The sequence below is a fragment of the Pteropus alecto genome, unplaced genomic scaffold (assembly GCF_000325575.1).
Source record: "Pteropus alecto unplaced genomic scaffold, ASM32557v1 scaffold40, whole genome shotgun sequence".
NCBI classification, from domain to species: Eukaryota; Metazoa; Chordata; class Mammalia; order Chiroptera; family Pteropodidae; genus Pteropus; species Pteropus alecto.
Genome location: NW_006431919.1, coordinates 20,838,787 through 20,857,627, shown reverse-complemented (window position 1 = coordinate 20,857,627; position 18,841 = coordinate 20,838,787). Strand labels below are relative to the sequence as shown.

Genomic DNA, 18,841 nt, shown 5'->3' with positions numbered 1-18,841 from the left:
GCGCCAGCTGCTGTTCGCCAACTTCAACCAGGACATCACGTAAGGCCGAGCCGGAGTCGGGGTCGGGCCGGGGGCTGGAGCGAGGGCAGGGGGCGGGCAGGCGCGCCGAGCGAGGGGCGCCCTCCTTAGGGACCCTCTGGGCGCTGCCCTGAGCTGCGCTCTCTGGTGGGGACAGTGATGGAGATGAGGAGGTATTGCGGCCGCCCGGCGGGAGGCGTTCTCTGTCTGGACCCCGCGTCTCACAAACTTGGGCCGAACTTTGTGGCTTGATCTATTGTCCCGGCCGCCTCCCCGGTGGCACTGGGTCTCCTCCGTATACCCCGCCTCCCTCACCTCTCTCCCCTCTTCCCTTCTTCCCCTCTTCAGACCCTAATCCTTGTCTCCTCATCCGAGGGCCTTTTTCCCCGCTTTGCTTTTCTTCGTGTCTCGCTGTTCTTTTTGGCAGGAAACTTTGATGTCGTCCCTGAGCGAGAAACAAACTTAGAATAATCCTGGCTTCCCACCGGGGATGAAACCGAACCAAGGGGCATGCGACAGAGAAACACCTGAGGAGTCTTGGCGCTTCAGGGAATGGGCTGTCCCCAGGGGAAGAGAGGCCCTTGATGCCAACCCATGGGTTTGGAACGCTGTTTGTCCAAACCCGCGTGGGTTTGAAGCCGATTCTTCAGAGGCTGTCTCGGGTGACCCGTGAGGATAGTTACTGGATAGTTTCTGGAGCGGGAAGGATGAGTTGTGGACCTGGAAGGTAGGAGAGCCATCTTGGGAAGTGAGTAAGAGGAAGTGATGTCAGGGAGGAGGAGGCGTGGCTATTGGCTTCCTACTGAGTAGTTGGTTGAGTTGGTCCAGGGGAACGCAAGCCCCAGGTGTGTGGCATGCAGCTGGCGCTCAGCATCTTCCCAAAGTTGTGAGACTAGTGCAGACAGCCCCACAGTGGGATGTAGGGAGCGGTGGAAGGGAGCCATCACCTACTCCTGCACGTGAGGACACCCGTGTTCAGAGCTGAGCCTGGCTTTCACAGTTGGTTATTGGCAAGAGGGACAGGACTAGAATCTGTTTCCTGAATTCTCTTCCAGTGTTTTTTTCTCTCTGCCATGCTGCCTTTTCTGCTTACAGAGTAGGATTTTAAGGGGAGTAAATTTAAAGATTAAATCAACCAAATACCATAGTGGTCCATGTGGCCAGAAGATGCTACAGCAGAAACAATTTGGACAACCTGTTGCAGGTGGTTATGATTGGGGTAGGCTATATTGTGTTAATCCAGGTAGGACATTTCAAACCCACTGTGACTCAGTTTTTAAGTCCTTGGGACTTTGAGACCAGTAAGAACCAGTAGCTTGATGGTCTTTTACGTCTTGTATAAATGAGAGAATTTTGAAAACATTCTCTACCATCCTTTCTGTTTTTCACTTGTCACCATTTATATTGGAAGGAAATCAGATACGAGGAAGCATTCTCTTTTGCTGTTACTTCAAACGGGCTACCAGATTTCCTACATACTCGAAGAACGTCACTCCGGTCTGCAAAAAGACCGTTCCAAAGACCATTTGGAAATCATGTCTTCCCCCTCCTGTGTGAGCCCTGAAGTTATCAGGTCGAGAAGATTTCCGTGTCATAATTTTGATTTGCCAAAGAGGCCTTGATGTAGGATGAATATAAATTATAAGAAATAGTAAGTTAAGATTGTACTAAAAGTTTATTGATTAAAATGACTGAAATTCGTTTTTAAATCTACACTTGAAAGAAATGCAGACATTCCTGGAGAAGGGCTTTACAGTTTACACCTTTCTCTCCCTTGCCCATCTCCAGAATTGTAGTAGAGGAACATGATTTTTCTCAAGACAAACCGTATTCATCTTGGATTCACATTTTAACAACAATATTTCTTGCATATCAAATTATCCTGCTTTTCTTTTTGTACTGGTAATCGTTTCAAATATTTTTTTTTCCCCTGCGATTCGTGTCCTAAAAGTGTGAATAAGTTTTATTTGCTTGCTACCATTTGTTTTATTTTGTTTTTTAACTAGGCAGTGAAAAGCACCAAAAGCCACTGATCTCGGTCCCCTAGCTCTTACCTGGTCAGTTCCAATCCTAGTTTCCGAAAGTAACACTTCAGAAGGTTTATGTTGGAGGAATTTTTGGCTTATTGAAATGGAAGGTAACTAATAAGTGACAGAGTATCACTTGGACCTCAAATGAAAGTACCAAGGACTGAATCCTTCCAGTAGGTACTACCCAGCTTGTGGGAGGTGATTGCAGTGTCTGCTTTGAGCTGCATTTCTAAAGGGATGGAATAAAGAAAGACTTGATTTTCCAAGTCCTCTGTTTGTAGCAGAGTTACAGGTATAGAGGGTAAAGGCGCTGGGAGACACCCGTCTGACTGCACCACTGTCTTCAGTCAAGGTTTAGGTTATAGTCATTGTGGGAAGGCCACTTCTCTTCCTCATCAGTAAATTGAGGGGCTTGGGAGTGGAAAGTTTTTAAGGCCCCTTCGACCTTAAAGACTTAGGCCACCGTCCCTGCCATGCAGAGGATGTGTTTGAGGAGGGTGGGGCAGCCACTGAGGAGGCTGGTGTCCAACAGCAGTGGCCAGCGGAGAGGAGACGTAGCCGTTAGGACCTGGTATGGCCCATGGGACATATGATGTCTTTAAGGGAGAAGTTAAGGTTACCCCCCAGCTCTCTGGTTTGGGTTCTGGGAAAACAGGTGACACTAGGGAGAAGGATTCGGTTTAGGGGAAAATGGTGAGCCCTGCTTCGGATGCCCGTGGCGTTTGAAGGCCTCAGTGATTTCCCAGTGGAGGTCGGGGACGGAAATGACGTGAGCTGGAGGGAAGGGCCTGTGGTGGCGATAAACTTACCAAGGAGGGCTCCAGGACCTGCCAGGTGTGTTCGTTTTTATGGGCACAGACTGTGTCCATTTAACATCTTCGAGGAAGGAGGTGATACAAAGGGAAAAAGCCTGTATGGACTGATCACTGGGTACAGAGAAGGAAATGGAGTGAAAAAGATCTGATTCACATTTTCACTTTTTTAGTGGAAATCACTGTCTTTCTGATATTGAACACTTAAGTTTAAATTTAGTGACAGACTTGCAGTTAATAATGGTGGATCAAACACAAGCATTTATTTTGGCTCCTTTCCAAAACCCTAATAAAATGTCAGCCAACAAAATGCCTAAAAGATGTTTTAAAAGGCTTAAACCCGTGAGGTGAGAATGCGACAGGAAACAGCAGCACAGTGTAGTTGTGGAAGCTGCGCTAGTTGTGGGAGGTGGCAAAGGACGGGGCGCCCTGAATTGCTCAGTGGGGGAAGCGGAGCATCGACTAGTTTACACCACAGCCCCAGACACCTGAGGGCTTGCAGTCTGGGGAAGCTACAAGTGCGGTGAGGTGGTGTGGGATGAAGGTAGAGGACTGGCTCAAAGTATGTTCCAGAAGTATCCTCTCCCCTGCCCTGATGAAGCTCTTTCCCCAGAAGGCACAGTAGGGTCCCTGCATTTGGACGCCAGACAGTGGAAGGTAGCAGTATAGTAGTGAAGTGGGGGCTTCGGCGAATATATCCTTTTTTCTGTCACGGTTTGCTCGTTTTTCCTTTGTTAATAAAAGATATTCATTAAATTACATTTTTAAAAAACCACATGAATATTTATTGGGGAATAAGACGATTTACTAGTGGAATCTCATACTTATCTCTTACTGTACCTCTCCCACTAAAACGCCATTGTATGGTCAGGTGACTCATGAGAAATTGGTAAAAGCAGAACCTCCGAAGAAGGGTGTGAACCTGATTGTTGGTATTTGAGCTGAGAAGATCAAGCCTATTTACATTTAATATCCCCCTTTAAAAATACTTACCTTTATTGATAAAATTATACTATACTATATACACATGTCAAAAAATAATGGAAATATTTTTGTTTACGTTTCTTCCTGTTTGAGATGCCCAGTCAGTTTTGTAAACCATGCAATTGAAATTCTAGCTAAGATATTTAATACCCTAAAGCAGTTTCTTAATATCCAGAGAACACCAACGTTCTGATGTTTGATCAGTTTTAACAAATTCTACCTCTTTGGAGCACATCTGAGAACCTGGGTATATCAAAATCCCGGTTCTCGTTAATTACTTAATGCTCGTTATTTTGCTCATGGAAGAAGCCCTTTCTAGGCATATTTTATATGTAATACTAATAAGCTTAGTGATTTGGTTTCGAAGTCAAGGGATTAGAAAGGGAGAGAGGCTGTTAATGATGGTAGGCCCACAAGGAACAACTGTCAGCAAAACCAAAGGCAGAAAATATTTTTGTAAACTCAGTACTACAGTCTAGCCATGTGCTGTAGGCCCATAAAACTCAACTCGTTAGGGCCTGAGAGGGTTACTGTGTTAGGACAGGATAGGAAGTCGTTCAGTGATGCGAGTTCAGAGAGGTGTTAGGGACACGCGATCCCCTTGTGTTAAGAACCACGGGAAAGCTCTTAATACGAATGACATTTTTCTTAAATCCGAAATGGTGGGGAAATGGTTTTGGTACTTAAACTAGCAGCCCTTAGTTAAATGGAAAACGTTTCCTAAACACCAGTTTCCCAAAAGTTGTGAGTTGCTAAGGTTTTATTTTATTTTTAGCCTTCCTGAATGTTCTTGTATCTCTGTTGGTTCTTTTATTACTTTTCAAAGTATTTACAGGTAACAGTACCTAATTACTTCATTAATATAACTAATTCAATATAGTGAAGTATTTTGGCAAAGAAAAATGATGTGAGCTGGTAGAGTTTTGTTTTTGTTTATACTCCTAAGAAAAAGCAGTTGCAGTTTTAAAATTTAAGAGTGCTTATAGCAGCTGCCCTTGGAACAGTCGAACCGCACAGGGTCGAACCGCACAGGACCACTTACTGTGCAGATTTTTTTTCAGCGCAGTGAATATGCAGTGGGCCCTGTGTAGCCCCGCATTTCACATCCACAGGTCCAGACGACCGTGGGTGTGTGCATTCTGCGCCATTTCATGAGGGACTTGAGCATCCACAGATTTTGGTATCCGTGGGAGTCCTGGAACTAGTTCCCCCCAGATACCGAGGGACAGCTGACTTTAGGGGGGTAGTCTAAAGTTATGTGCAGATTTTCAACTGTGCAGGGGCAGATGCCCCTAACCCTCACATTGTTCAAAGGTCAACTGTATATTTCTTCTACACACGTGTGAAAGAGAGGTTAGAAATCTCAAATTTTAAGTAGACGAAGTGGTCATTAAAATAGCCCTGCTTTCATCGTGGCATGCAAGTGCTCGTGGTAGGAAACGGAAATGCAGCCTCTGTTACTTCTGGTCTTCTGGTTTACCGTCTGCTCCCGCAGACATTAAATACAGAAACGATTCCCGTGTCCGAATCCCTGCATGTCCTCCCACCCCCTGCTCTGTTCTCTCATCCTCTCTGTTTCCGAAAGCTGGCCTTTCTTCTTTGTTCCCGTGGTCAGTCACGTTCTGGAGAGTAGTGCTCCCGTGACAAGGAAGTCCGTTCAGTGTCACAGCTCTCCTGCGCTCGGGGACCCGGAGAGTCGAGGCCCCTCCGAGCCTCTCAGCAGAAGCTGCAGTGTTGGCGAGGGACGTGAATGCGGCTCTCAGGCGAGGCTCTGAAAATGAGCCTTCGCCTCCGCCGTCTGCGCCAGCCGTGCGGGCTCCGATTCCCGATTCTGTTAGCTTTTTGGTCCGTTTTATTTCCGTCACTGCTCGGCCGCAGCATAAGGGGTAAGCTATGTTTGCTGCGGCCTTTCCGAAACGCAGGCAGCTGTCGCCACCCACCGGGGCTGTAAATGCCTGTTTATCTCTGGTTTAACTAGTGCTGTTAGCTCACTTGACTTTTGGATCTCACATGGACTACGCATGTACATCAGTTCACCTGAGAAACCCCACTTCGTTTTGAGGGGGTCATTAATTTAGGGCTGATTACTTTCATTTATATGTCAAACTTAGCTTTAATGTTTTTGAAGTGTTAAATAAAAGTGTTATCGATCTTCATTTGATTGACCTCCCTCCCTCCTGGCTGTGGGGATGCACGTCATCTTCCTTTGCCACCCTTTCCGTTCAGCCACCACGATGTGAAATGATTTGTACTAATTTTTGCTAGAGATGATGGTTGCTATTTGGTAACATGGAGCTAGTTTGTGCATTATCACTGTCTACACGTATCAGCTCTTATTTCTGAATTTGGCTTTTTTGCAGGTCCCTAGCTGTTGGTAGTAAGTCCGGTTATAAATTTTTCTCCCTTTCTTCTGTGGATAAGCTGGAACAGATCTATGAATGCAGTAAGTGTTTGCTTTATTTTTCCCCCTTCTTAAAAAAAAATGGACAAGTTATCCTTGAATTGAAATGCATTCCCGAATTCAGACACTGTGATCAAAGCGTAGATGCCCTTGGCCAAACTCCTCTCCCACCTCGGTCCACCCAGGGGTGACAGCAGCGAACAGTGTGTGTGTGTGTGTGTCCTCCCAGACCTTTCTCTGTTGACTTACATACTTATAAGTGTACACATAGAAATATTTGTTTTATGGGGTTTTTTCAACACACAGCGTCATACGGTATTTATTGTCCTATAATTTCTCCCCCTTTTCAATGCCATTTAAACCATTTAGTTTTCGGTCACAAAGGGCTTCCAGAAAATTGAAGATTTTACAGCCCCATAGGAATGACTTGTTTTCTTCAGTTATCACCTTACGGAATCTGAGTAGCGCACATCTCAGAGGCAGCATGGACTCCCAGAAGGGTCATGAGCTTTGACTGTGGGAAAGTGTCTCTGGGCCTCGATGTCTTTGGTTTTCTTTTGTGTGTGTGCGGCAGTCCCTGCTGAGTAAGTAGGGGTGGGTGCAGCCCCCCAGGGAGTGCGATGGGAACCTCCACCCTCTCCCACGTGCGTAACTGCTGAATGGGAGTTCCTGGTTCCGTCCGCTCCGTGAATGTTTGTCGAGCACCTGCTCTGCCCCAGCCCTGCTTTGCCTGTGGAGATGCAATAGCCACAAAGTCCCTGCTCTCGTGACATTTCAGTGGAGAAAGAGCACAAGTAAATGCATCGGTGTCTGGTGGACGTTGGGGGACACAAGACCAGCAAACACAGACGTAAATAATTGCTACCTACACCTCCATTGACATAAGGCGAAGACACTAGGAAAAAGTCAATTTCTGCCGGTTCCTTGAAATTGTAGCATTTGCCTGGCCCACGGGAGGTCAGAGGCTTCCCAGGAACACCCCCATGCCCCGGGCCCTGGCCTCCTCCCTTGGAAAGGTGAGCCCTCAGGCGCTGCTCACCTCCTAGGGGTCATGTCTGACTTTTCCCAGCAAGTCCCTTGCTCGTTCCTGCTCCCAAAGGCAGGCCCCGTGACCTTCATAGGGAGGCAGCGGGGAGTCAGAATCCTTAACATCAGTGTCCCTGAAGGTGGTTCCTGCTGGCCACCTTGGATTTTAGTCCTCTTGCCTTCAGATGTGCCTCCTGATGCTTACTAAATCTTTCAAAACCTTCATCCTGGTATGTAGCTGGAAGGTGTGATCTGGGTGATAAAGTGGCTGTGAACTAGTGTGCTTGCTCAACTCTCAGGTGGGTGTGAGTGTTTTTGAAATTCTCCAAACCGGCTGCACTTTACCCCACACAGGATTGCTCCCTGTAGGAGATTTCTCTAGATGAGTAGCCCCATCTCTGGAAAAAGGAGTCTGTTGGGCTTTAGCTGTGATATAAATGTTTATTAAATCTGCATCTGAACGAGGGCCTGGAAGGTGCTAGCAAGCTGTGGCTGTGGTGACTAGAATCATCTATTCGGAAATCCACGGACCTTCCCCCCAGTTGGAGACCCCGTGCTTAGAAAGGTGTAAGAATACCAAGCCTGGTCTTCACTCTTCCCCAACCGAATCCATTTACTTACTAATATGTATCCTTGAAGTTTATTTGCTGGGTTTTGGCGCCTCATTTTTCAAAGGGTTTTGATGGAACACCATGTGCTGTCTTGCTAGCCTCGTTGAAGGAGTGGGTATTTACTGACCAGCATGGTGAGGTGGTGTGTAGAGTTCTTTGTTCTTCCTAGCGAACTTTGGCCCTTAAAAAATGGGTGACGAAATGGACATAGAACTTTTTGAGGGTTAATAGTTCAAACTGAAGCTATAAAATTCTTTTGTTCCTAGAACTTCATTTACCTTCTTTCACATACTTTTACTGAGTTATAGAAAAGAATGTCTCTTAGAAAACAGATTAGCTGCTGAGTCAAGGTGGTTTTCTGGCATTTTTCTACAAATAGACTCAGAGCAGAGACTAGTACTTAATGCCTCAGAATTTAGCCCGGGCTCAGTATTGGCTCATCCCTCATAACTCTTGACCATCTGTCATAAAATCAGATCTTTGCTCTCCCTGTCGCGTTCCAGAAAGAATGAGCCAGGGCTGGTCTTGGGAACAAGACTGACAACTGCTTGTTCTTCTTTTGTTTAAAGAGAAAAACCTTTGCCCAGAGGCAGTGGAAGATCTTTCTTAACTATATCGTTGTAATTTCAAACTTCAGGGAAAGTTGCAAGAACTCTCATGTATGCTTTGCCCGTTGTGTGTGCCTGTTCATTCTTTCTCTCTATGTCCTTTGTTAGTTTGAGGATAAATAATATGCAAATATGCGATCTCTCTGCCCTGAAATACTACTGCAATGAAATCCTACCCACTTAGGCAAAATAAAGGATCTAGATTTACTGTTTTGTGAAATATCACGGAAGGTTAGAAGGAAAAGTTGATTTTTCAAGATTCTGTATTGTGTATCCTTGCGTTTTATAAGTTTCTGAGCTCAGAAAACATGCCTCATGAGGCATTCCATCCTGAAACGAAACGCGAGCCGACTGTTCTTGCCTCGGCACAAGTGGCAGAGACTCCTTCCCTGACGGAAGCGCCTCTGGAGACACACAGCGCCTTTTCCCAAGAGGCCGACGGTCCTCGCCTCGCCAGGCCACCGTCTGCGCTGTGCGGCTTGAGAAGTGGTGCTTTGTGAGGCCGTCGCGATTGGGCAGGCCGCAGCGGCTGGAGGCGCAGTTTCGGAGATTCGTGGGTGATGGGCCGTGCGGGGGAGGGCTCCGGCAGGCTCCCTCTGCCCACACCTGCCCGCATCGGGCTCTTAGCGCGCATCTCTGGAGAGCGCCAGGCACCCGACGGGTAGGCTCGTTTGGAAGTGTGTGACGTCAGTTATGTCATGGCTTTGTCCTTCCCTTCTTCCCACTGCAGAAGTTTCATCATTGTCAGCTCTAAACAGCACTAGCAGAAGCAAAACAACATTCTTTCTCGAATCAAGTAATTAGTCTCTTAAATGTTAAAGAAGTCATCTTCGGGAAGGACATTTGGCAGAGACTGGGGCAGCGGCCACCTAGAACGGGCCGGAGGGCAAGGCCTCAGACATGGGGTCGCCGAAGCTGGCGTTGGTTGGCCGTCGGCCGAGTTCTCGCTGGCGCCGGTGTCTCAGTAAGGGGCCATCTTGAGTGACTACAGATGTGCAGCCTTGTTTCTCTTGCTTGTCCTTTGATCGCAGTGCCCTTCAGTCATTGGCCCGATTCATCGATTCATCGTGCGACATTACTCCAAGGGAGGGCTGAGCTGTGTCCTTCACTTTAGTGGGGAGTGACTGCTCTGGTCTGTGGGTTCCGTGTATGCTCGTGTGTTTAAAAATTCCCTCAAGAGTGAGGTATGATGAAAATGTGCCGTAGAAAGACAGTGAGCCCCGAGCCACTGACAATGTATAGAGACAGGCTGCTTCTGGAAAGGTCTGTTCCTGAAAAGACCTAGGCGTTCGGTCCATAGGACTTAAAGGGCCTCTGAAGTGACTCTTTTTGTGTTGTTATTACTTCTTAAGTAGTGACAAAAATGTGTTGGCTCCGGTGATGATGGCCGCCTCGGCCTTTTCTGGTTCCTGGCTCCTTTGGAAATCTGATGAAAGTTACAGGCGTTTTCCCCAGAAAACCCAATACCTGGTATGTGACTTTGGCCATTAGAGACTCCTTGCAGCCTGGCGTGTTCTAGGACCCAGGGTCCCAGTCAGGGTCCGCCCTGACACCTTGCTGCTGCCACCTGTCCGCCTCTGCCACCCATTTCCTCACGGTGCAGAGCGTGGTGTCTGCAGCCCCTGCCGCCCTGTACTTCTTACGTCACGTAGTAATGTATTGGCCAGAATTCAAATTTCTACCACAGTCTGCCTGTGTGGGGTTTTTTAACAGCCTTTTGAGATGTAACTTACATGCTATAAAAATGAGCTATCAAAAGTGTACGAGTCAGTGAGTCTTGGTGTATTTACTAAGCCCTACAAGCCACCAAAATCTAATTTTCAAACAGTTTTATCATTCCCCAGAAGAAAGCCTGAGTCCGTTAGCACTCGCTCCCGTGTCCCTGCGCCCGCCAGGCCCTGGGCAGGCGCTAATCTACTTCTGCCTCTGCAGAGCTGCGGCTCCGGACCTCTCAGATAAGTGGAGTCCCGTGTGAACGGCCTCTCCCGCTCAGAACACTTTCGGGGCCCGTGCGTGCTGGGGCGTGTCTCAGGGCTTCATTTCTTTCTACTGTTCAATAACATTTCGCTGTTTTGATCAGCATTCCGGTTGTTTCCACTCTCTGGCTGTTGGTAGTGGTGCCACTGTGGATGTTTGTGTACAGGTTACGTGTGGACGGGCCTGTGCATTCCCTTGAGAGAGACACCTGCAGGGGTGGGGCTGCTGGGCGCGCACCTGTGTTCTGCCCACCTGTGAGTACAGCTGTTGGAGAGAGAATCAACAGATAAACCACTTAAAATTGACAGATCTTGCCAAATTGCCCTTTAAAAAGGTAGTACCGATTTGTTTTTATACAGGTTATTAGCACCTGCCTCCTCACTTCCTACGACACGAGGCATTAGCAAATATTTTAATACTTGTGAGACGAATCTGGGGTAAAAAATGTGTTCGTTGCCTTTATTTCTTAAATCATAACTGAAGTGGAACTCAATTTTTTTAATGTAGTCACTTGCTTTTTCTCTTTTTAATTGCTTGTGTCTTTCTTTGCCTGCTTTTCTGTTGGGTTATTTGTCTCTTACTGACGTAAAGCAAGTTAGCTGTTTCTGTGGGTTGCAGATATTTCTTCCGGGTTGTCGTTGGCTCTCTGACCTTGGTTCTGGTCTTTTTTGGCTGTCCTGAAGTCTTGAGTTTCTGCATGTTTAAAGGTATTTTTGTCTTCCCTTGTAAGGCCTCTGAGCGCTAGAAAGGCTCGTCCTGTTCCAGAGCACACAGGACAGTCTCCTGTGTCATCTTCTAGCTCTTTGGTGTTTTACGTGAAATACTTGACCCACCTGGAATTTATTGTGATGTTAGATATTTTCCACTTTTAGTCACAAGCTGGCAAGTATATTTTTCCTGTCCTTTTTATTTAGGGGTACTTACTAGTGTATTTAGGGGTGAAATGTCAGGATGATGAGCTTCTCTTCAACGCTTCAGAAAAAAAAAATAGTCGAAACCAAATGGCAGAAAGTTAACATTCGTTAAATCTCGGTGATGGGTCTGTGGACGTTCATCAGTGGCTATTTGTAGTTAAAAATAGCTTTGCTGCCTCCACACACACCCTCTGGTTTTAAAATTCTGGAAGAGACCTCATCTGCTTTTTATCATTAAAATTTCAAAAACTTTTTCGACGTTATAGTTGAGTGGGAAAGCTAAGCAAACACCCTAGGCCTTGGTTCTTTACGTCAGTGGAGAGAGCCCCTTAAATGCTCAGCATGAGTATCGCTGACTGGAGTTCATTGTTTTTGCTTTTTTATTTTCAGGTGATATTTGCATACGATGGAATGTAACATCTTAAGTAAACACTCTTGAGTTTTGACAAGATGCATATATCTGTGTACCCTGAACGCTTTATCAAGGTTTGCCATCACCACTCCGGAAAGTCCCCTTCCCCTCAGTCAGTCCCAGCTCCCTTCCACCCCTTGAGAAGCCAGCAGTGTTCTGGGTTTTTGCTACTAGATTGTTCGCCTGTTCTAGAATGTCATAGAAACGCAGCGTGTACTTTTTCATAAGTTTTCTTTCAGCGTCATGTTTTGAGATTTATCCATAGTGTTGCATGTCTCAGGTGACCCTGGGACAACACAGGTCTGAACTGCAGTGGTCCACGTCTCTGCAGAGTTTTTTCAAGAAACACCTGTGCTGTCGTCAGTCTGTGGTTGGGAGTCCGCGGGTGCGGAGGCCGACTGCGTGGGTGGGTCCGCGTCACCTCATCCAGGGAACGGGAGCACTGCGTTTCAGTGTCCAGGGGGTTCTGGAGCCAGTCCCCCACAGACACTGAGGGTAGTAAGTTTTGGGAGAGTCAAAAGTAAATGTGTGGATTTTCCACTATGAGGGGGGTTGGCATCCCTAACCCCTCCCCACATCGTTCAAGGGTCAAGCGTGTATGGATATGTGACAGTTTTTCCGTTCTGCTGTTGATGGACATCTGGGCTTTTTCCAGTTTTTAGCTGTTATGAATAAAGCTGCCGTGAACATTCTCATACAGCTCTTTCTGTGGACATAGGTTTCATTTTTCTTTCTAAGAAACTACCAGAGTCTCCTAAGTTGTCAGAGTTCTTTAGCTATTCTAGAGACCGGTCCTTCGTCAGATAGTCTTGTGACTATTTTTTCCCTGTCTGGCTTGGCTCGTCTTGAGCAAACCTGTTGAATTTTGATGAACTCTGATTTATCCGTTGTTTTTTTATTTATGATTTTTACTTTGTTTCCTTTCTGAGAAACCTTTGCCTACCGTCAAGTCATGAAAATATTTTCCAATGTTTTCTTTGAAAACTTTATAGTTTTGGCTTTTATGTTTAGTTCAGTGATCCATCTTAAATTAATGTTGGTGCATAATGTCAAGTATGATGAGTCAGGGCTAATTTTTTTTCCTGACGGATTCCTGTTTCACTGTTTGTCAGAAAGATTTTTCTTTCCTCATTGAGTTGCTTTGTGGCTTCAAAACAATCCTATAAGTACGGGTCTATTTCTGCTCTTTATTCTCTTCCATTGATTACTTGTCCATCTCTATATCGGGAGCACACCATCTGGTTTACTGTAGCTCTCTTTATGTACTAAATTTTGAAGTCGACAAGGTACAAGCCCTTCAGCTTAGGCTTGTTTTTTTTTGTTTGTTTTTTTGTTTGTTTGTTTTTCTAGAGAGCCTTGGATATTCCACATCCTTTGCCTTTCTGATTTTAAAATCACTTTGTTATTGCCAACAAAAATGTCGACTAGGATTATGCTTGGGATTGCATCGATCGGGAATCACTTTGAGGAGAATTGTTGAATGAATGAATGAATGAATGAATATGTGCTCGAAACACAGGTGCACTTCCTGTTGCCCAGGTAGACAGGCTTCATATGGAAACAATCTGGACTCTTGCTCTGCAATTTTCCTACATTCCAGAATTTTCTTTACTTCTAGATCTGAACTTAACCCCAGATAATTACCGATAAAACAGGGAGAGTCGGGAGAGCCGGTGTGTGGCAGTCGGTGGAGCATCCACAGCACCTGGGGCTTCTGTGTACTGTGCTGTCTGCACATTGTGTTTAATCCAGTCTTCTGAGTAGGGAGTGTCCCCTCCTAAAGTGGGGAGCAGGGAGGTGGTGGGGGTAGAGCACTGACTGGGCCGGTACCCACCATCCCCTCCTAATAGTGCCATAGAGTAGTTGTGATCCCCACTTTACACGTGAGGAAAACAAGACTGAGAAAGACTGGGTCATTCAAAGACGATTTGGGGGTCCCTCAGAGGTCAGGCCCCATTGTAAAGGCCAGAGGGACAGCTATGAGCAGGCAGTGCCGCCTCTGTCCTCGTACGGGTCACCCTCCAGAGTGCGTGTGGGGGCACCCAGCGGGCAGATGTGCAGGCGGTTACAGGGACTGCTGGGAGGAAGTGAGCAGGACAGTGCGAGGACCTAGGGGGCCTCCCTTTGACAGAGTGGGGTGGGGGCAGGCTCCCTGCGGAGGTGACGTTGGAGCTGAGGGTGACTCTCACTGCAGAATGCAGGGGGCTTGCCGGCAGGGAGCCCCTGAGAGTGGTTGGTTTGTGGCTTATAAGCGGCGAATTTAACCCCGGTCTGCCTGCCTGCCCCAGAGCTCATCTTCACACTTCTGTGCTGCTCTGGGGCTGTCCCCGCAGCCCAGCCCTGTCACCAGATGCCCACCATGCAGTCCTGTGGTGCTCTGCTCTGCATAAGCTTACGCTTAGGCACGTGTTTGTATGTGTGAGTAGACTGTGCCTGCTGACATGGATACACATTTTTTTTTTCCTATCCAGCTGACACTGAAGATGTGTGCATCGTGGAAAGATTGTTCTCAAGCAGCTTGGTGGCCATCGTCAGCCTCAAAGCCCCTAGGAAGCTGAAAGTTTGCCACTTTAAGAAAGGAACTGAGATCTGCAACTACAGCTACTCCAACACGATCCTGGCTGTGAAGCTGAACAGGCAGGTGAGTGAAACTCTTTTTGGTTCAGATTGTCAGGTGCGCGCCGTCCCATGTTGCGGGTTTTCGGTATGGCTTTGACCCTCCGTGCCATTCTAGTTTCTTCTGGCGCCTCTAGGACAAAGCTAATGGTCCTTGGCTGGCGTTCCTGGTCCCTCGGTCCTCTGGGCCATGCCCCTGCTAGCCTCAGCCCACCATTCTGCCTTGACCCAGTTGCTTTTAAAAATCTTTTAGCATCTTCTTTTTTTTATTTTAAACTGATAATTTAAGTTTTCATTTAAGACAAAGGACTGACTGCTTTTTACATCTTCCTGGAAACTCACAAACACGTCGGGTCCCGCGGGTGGATGTGGCAGCTCACGCTCACATTTATTCACGGGACTCTCGTGGCCCAGGCTCGCTCACAGAGTGCAGCACTGTCCTCCGGTCCTTCAGCATTTTCTGTTCACAGCAAAGTGCTTTCTGCAGGGGTGGCTGAGTAAGCAGCCATATGTGGGATAGACATGTCACCACTAGTGGATCTTGAAGGGCAGTGACTGGGCGGAGCAGTCTTCGTGGAGGCCCACTGATGTGGCTGAAACTGGGAATTGGTCTGTTGACTGAAAAAGTTCGTTAAAATGGGAAATTACGAGGCATACCACGTTGAACCCTCTTGAATCTTGAAATGTCCCCAGGTACCTCCATGTACCAGGTAGCAGAGGGCGCGTGCGCGCCAGGCTGTCTGTCGTGCCTCAGCCCTCCCCTCAGGGCCTCGGCTGCAGCTGCATCCATCTTTAAATGCAGCAGGAACTTGGACACCTGCAGGAAAATCTGAGTGCGGAATGAGTTTTTATACTTTTAAGAAATCCCTTGGCTTCTCCTTTTATCTTGCCGTGCCTAATCCTACACGTTTCTCATTACCAAGCCCATCCGAGGCACTCGAACTAGTTTTCATGAGGGGCGGGGTGAAAGCCAAACAAGAACAAACCAGGAAACAAAACATGCTTTTCTTAGCTGTAGTTGACCAGTTTCAGTGACGTGGAACGAAATCGAAGAGTTGGAAGTCCTAGTACAAGTGTCGCAGAACAGGCACAGCTGGCTCCGAACACCACCTAACCGGTGGATGAGGAGCACGCAGCCGGGAAAGCCGCCTGGTGGTGGCCAGCGTCCTCTGCCACGAGGACCAGTCTGCATAGTGTCCTAGAAGGCACGCGGAGCATCGGGTCGGGAGCCTGTGGGTTGGGCTCCTTCTTCATGTCTGATTTTCTTCGTTTTTGTCGTCTCCTAGCGGCTCATAGTGTGCCTGGAAGAGTCTCTGTATATACACAACATTCGGGACATGAAGGTGCTGCACACGATCAGGGAGACTCCCCCAAACCCAGCAGGTAAATTAGCTGTGAGAGTCGCATTCTTCTCATTCTGCCTTGTAAAGCTAGCCGTGGGGGAGAGGGTTGTTCCTTGACAGGGCCCACGGATATAGGCACATTTCAAACGTATGGACCTTCCACCCAGCTCCATTCCTTCTGATGCTGGTCTTGTGACCACGTAGATCACTGGTTCAGTCATCTTCCCAGAGGCCTTTAACCTGTTTTCATAGTCCTACTGTCACCTAAGGTGGCAGTCGGGTGTGGAACCGGGACCGGGGTTGGGTCAGGGCCCTGTTCGATGATACTCTGTGTTCTAACAGCTACAAAGGAACCCTCTGGCTCTTACGCCGCCCTGTCCCCCGTGTGTCCCCACAGGCCTGTGTGCACTGTCCATCAACAACGACAACTGCTACCTGGCGTACCCCGGCAGTGCCACCATCGGGGAGGTGCAGGTCTTCGACACCGTGAACTTGGTGAGTGTCCTCTCGGACGTCCCTGTTCCTGCAGGGGTGCTGTGGGGCACTGGCACCCGGTTTCCTTGGCTCAGCAGTGCAGCCGTCACTGCTGGCCCCTTCGTGGGTCCGCCTGCGGTGGGCGCTGCGCCCTGCAGAGCGAGTGCTGGGGGAGGGCACGAGGCCACACTTCCGGGCGAAGGGCTCCGCCTCCCTTCTGGCTCTGAGCAGCCTCTCGGCCCCGGTAAACCAAACGCACGTGCCGTGTTAACTGGAGCCTGCCTCAGTGACCGCTCACTGGTGTCAGCCTCACGGCCAGTGGTGGCACTGTGCAGTCTCACTGCGCACAGTCACCGGTCACTGGTTCACCCTTCCAGAGAGCTGCGAACATGATCCCGGCTCACGACAGTCCTTTAGCAGCGCTGGCCTTCGACGCCAGCGGAACCAAGCTTGCCACTGCTTCCGAGAAGGTAAGCCTGCCGAGCCCGGGGGGGACTGGCTCAGAGTTTGCAGCGAGCTTTTCAGCTTGTTCACACAGTCGAGTTTCCAGACGCGGCTCCACGTGGACCAGCTCACAGAGAAGCGGCAGAGGCGACCGCCCGCCTGTCGGGCTGTGAGACGTGCTGCCAGGGAGGGGCGCTCACCTGACAGTGGGGCCGAGGGAGTGTTCGTGACAGGAGACAGAGACACGGGCAGAGGAGACCAGAGTGCCACGCACAGCCACACACTGGCCCAGTGCACGTGGTCAGGACACCAGCACAGGCTGCGGTGGAGGGCTTAGGAAGTGCTGGGAAATGTCAGACAGACTCGGCTCTGTCCGGAGCTGCTCGGAACACGTCTCAGCGCGCGCTCTTTCATTCTACTGATCGTTCAGCCAACTTGTGATCGTGCTGTGTGTGTAATTTACCCCTTTCTCCGCTCTGCCTCAGATTGTATTTCGCTAAGTGGAAAGAATTCTTTTAACAGCTGTATAGTATTCAGCTGTGATTTAATCACCCTGTTACAACACTTACTGTTTCTGATATTTAGGATATATCGATAACAAACATGTGTTAATGATAATATTTACGCTGTAGGTAGTAGTGTGTTTAAACCTTATGTGTAAGTCTTTTCTATGCATCTCTGATAAGAGAGTCCAGAGAGAGAAGTTCTGGGTTAAAAGGATGCGTGGCCTTTCCTAGAGCTGGTTACATAGGACGGAATGGCTTCGGCAGCCCTCGCATCCGAACCTCTCCTCCTGGCCCCCGCGACACGCGCGGACCCTCCTGCTGTCCCTCTCCTTGAAAGTCCGTTCTGTGTCTTCCTTGTCGGGGCCACATGAGTCCCCTGGCGTGTCCTCCCTTCGGAGCACCGGCACCTGCTCTCCAGTAGCCTTGACGCTTCCTCACTGCGACTTTGAGACAGGCTCCGTCCTGAGGGGCCCCCACCTCGAACCAGCCATCCAGACACGGTGCAGAGGGCCCGCTCCCCGCTTTCACTCTCCTGCGTGGGCCACTGTCCCTGAGTTTTGCGGCCAGTTGCTGTGCTCATGCTGTCACTGTTGATGGGTCTCTTCGGTCACGAGTTACACCAGACCCTTTGTGTTCATTGTCTCATTTGAGCCCCTCAGCAAGGGGACCGTTTTCCTGCTTTCTGCTGATTGCTCAGAGAGGTTAAGTAGCTTGCCCAGGGTCGCCCAGCTGGGCAGAACAGAGGGATCAAACTCCAAGCCCGACTTGGCTTTTAAACAGTGTGCTGGGCCATCATGGTGTCACCCGGTCCTTTCTTCTCCCGTGGGAGCAACAAAATGGCCGTGAAACTGTTATCTCTTGATTAATCAAAGTCTTATCTTTACAGTTTTTATTAGTCTTGTCTTTATGGTTTTTATTAGGTCTCAGGAAGGTGCTAAAGCACTTTATGGAATTTCAAGGTCATTAAAAATGGAAATTCTTTTCCGGGCTATATTTGATTTGCTTTTAAACAGAATCCTCTTAGTTTGCAGGATTAGACCACCAATGTCCTCTTAGCCCTGCTGTGTACTAGGTCCCAGGGCCACACTGACGTGTGTGGCTTCATCTTGCCTTCAGGATACTGCAGGCAATCTGTGACCAACAACTTGTAGTTAATTAATGTTGCACAGTAGGTATGCCTTTAAATACATATATATCTCTCTCTCTCTAAATTTAAAACTTTAGGCTACAAAAGACAGAACTTTTCCCACGGTTATTTTTGTCTATGAATGCACTGTTTTATGCCCCTAATTCCCAAGAATTACAGACTCAGTTGGTGTCCTTCAGTCCAGAGAGCGTCGACTATCTTTAAAGACCATTTCAAAGAGGGACGCGTACTGCCCGCAGCCTGCTAACGGCTGGGTAGCACCCCGGGCCTGTCGTGTCCTCCTCGCCGTCTCAGTGCGGTGGCCTGCTGGTGTCCCTTTCACATCCAGGGGGTGAAAGCACCATCTGGGTTCAGTCCTCGGCTCTTCTTACCTTCCCAGATGTTCAGGTCCTGTCCTGCTGACCCACAGACCCCCACGGATGTTCCCAGAGGTGGGAAATAGAGGGCGCGGGGCAGATCAACATCCTCAAACTGTCTCCTTCCGAGCGGGGAGATGCCATAGCTCACTGTTTATCCAT

The 18,841-nt window shown here is 48.3% G+C and overlaps 1 protein-coding gene across 3 annotated transcripts in view; it reads left to right on the top strand.

The window, feature by feature from the left end:
- Positions 1 to 128: 128 nt before the first annotated feature.
- The window catches only part of WIPI2 (WD repeat domain, phosphoinositide interacting 2), a 28,781-nt gene continuing 10,068 nt past the window's right edge, over positions 129 to 18,841 (top strand). Inside the window, exons 1-6 of one of the 3 annotated variants that reach the window (XM_025043136.1) lie at positions 129 to 745; positions 6,205 to 6,287; positions 14,265 to 14,434; positions 15,696 to 15,792; positions 16,150 to 16,247; positions 16,604 to 16,696. In XM_025043136.1, the coding sequence (XP_024898904.1) occupies positions 603 to 745; positions 6,205 to 6,287; positions 14,265 to 14,434; positions 15,696 to 15,792; positions 16,150 to 16,247; positions 16,604 to 16,696 (684 nt within the window). In that variant the 5' untranslated portion in view covers positions 129 to 602. The remainder of the gene's footprint in view (positions 746 to 6,204; positions 6,288 to 14,264; positions 14,435 to 15,695; positions 15,793 to 16,149; positions 16,248 to 16,603; positions 16,697 to 18,841) is intronic. The other 2 variants (XM_025043138.1, XM_025043137.1) reach the window with 2 other exon arrangements.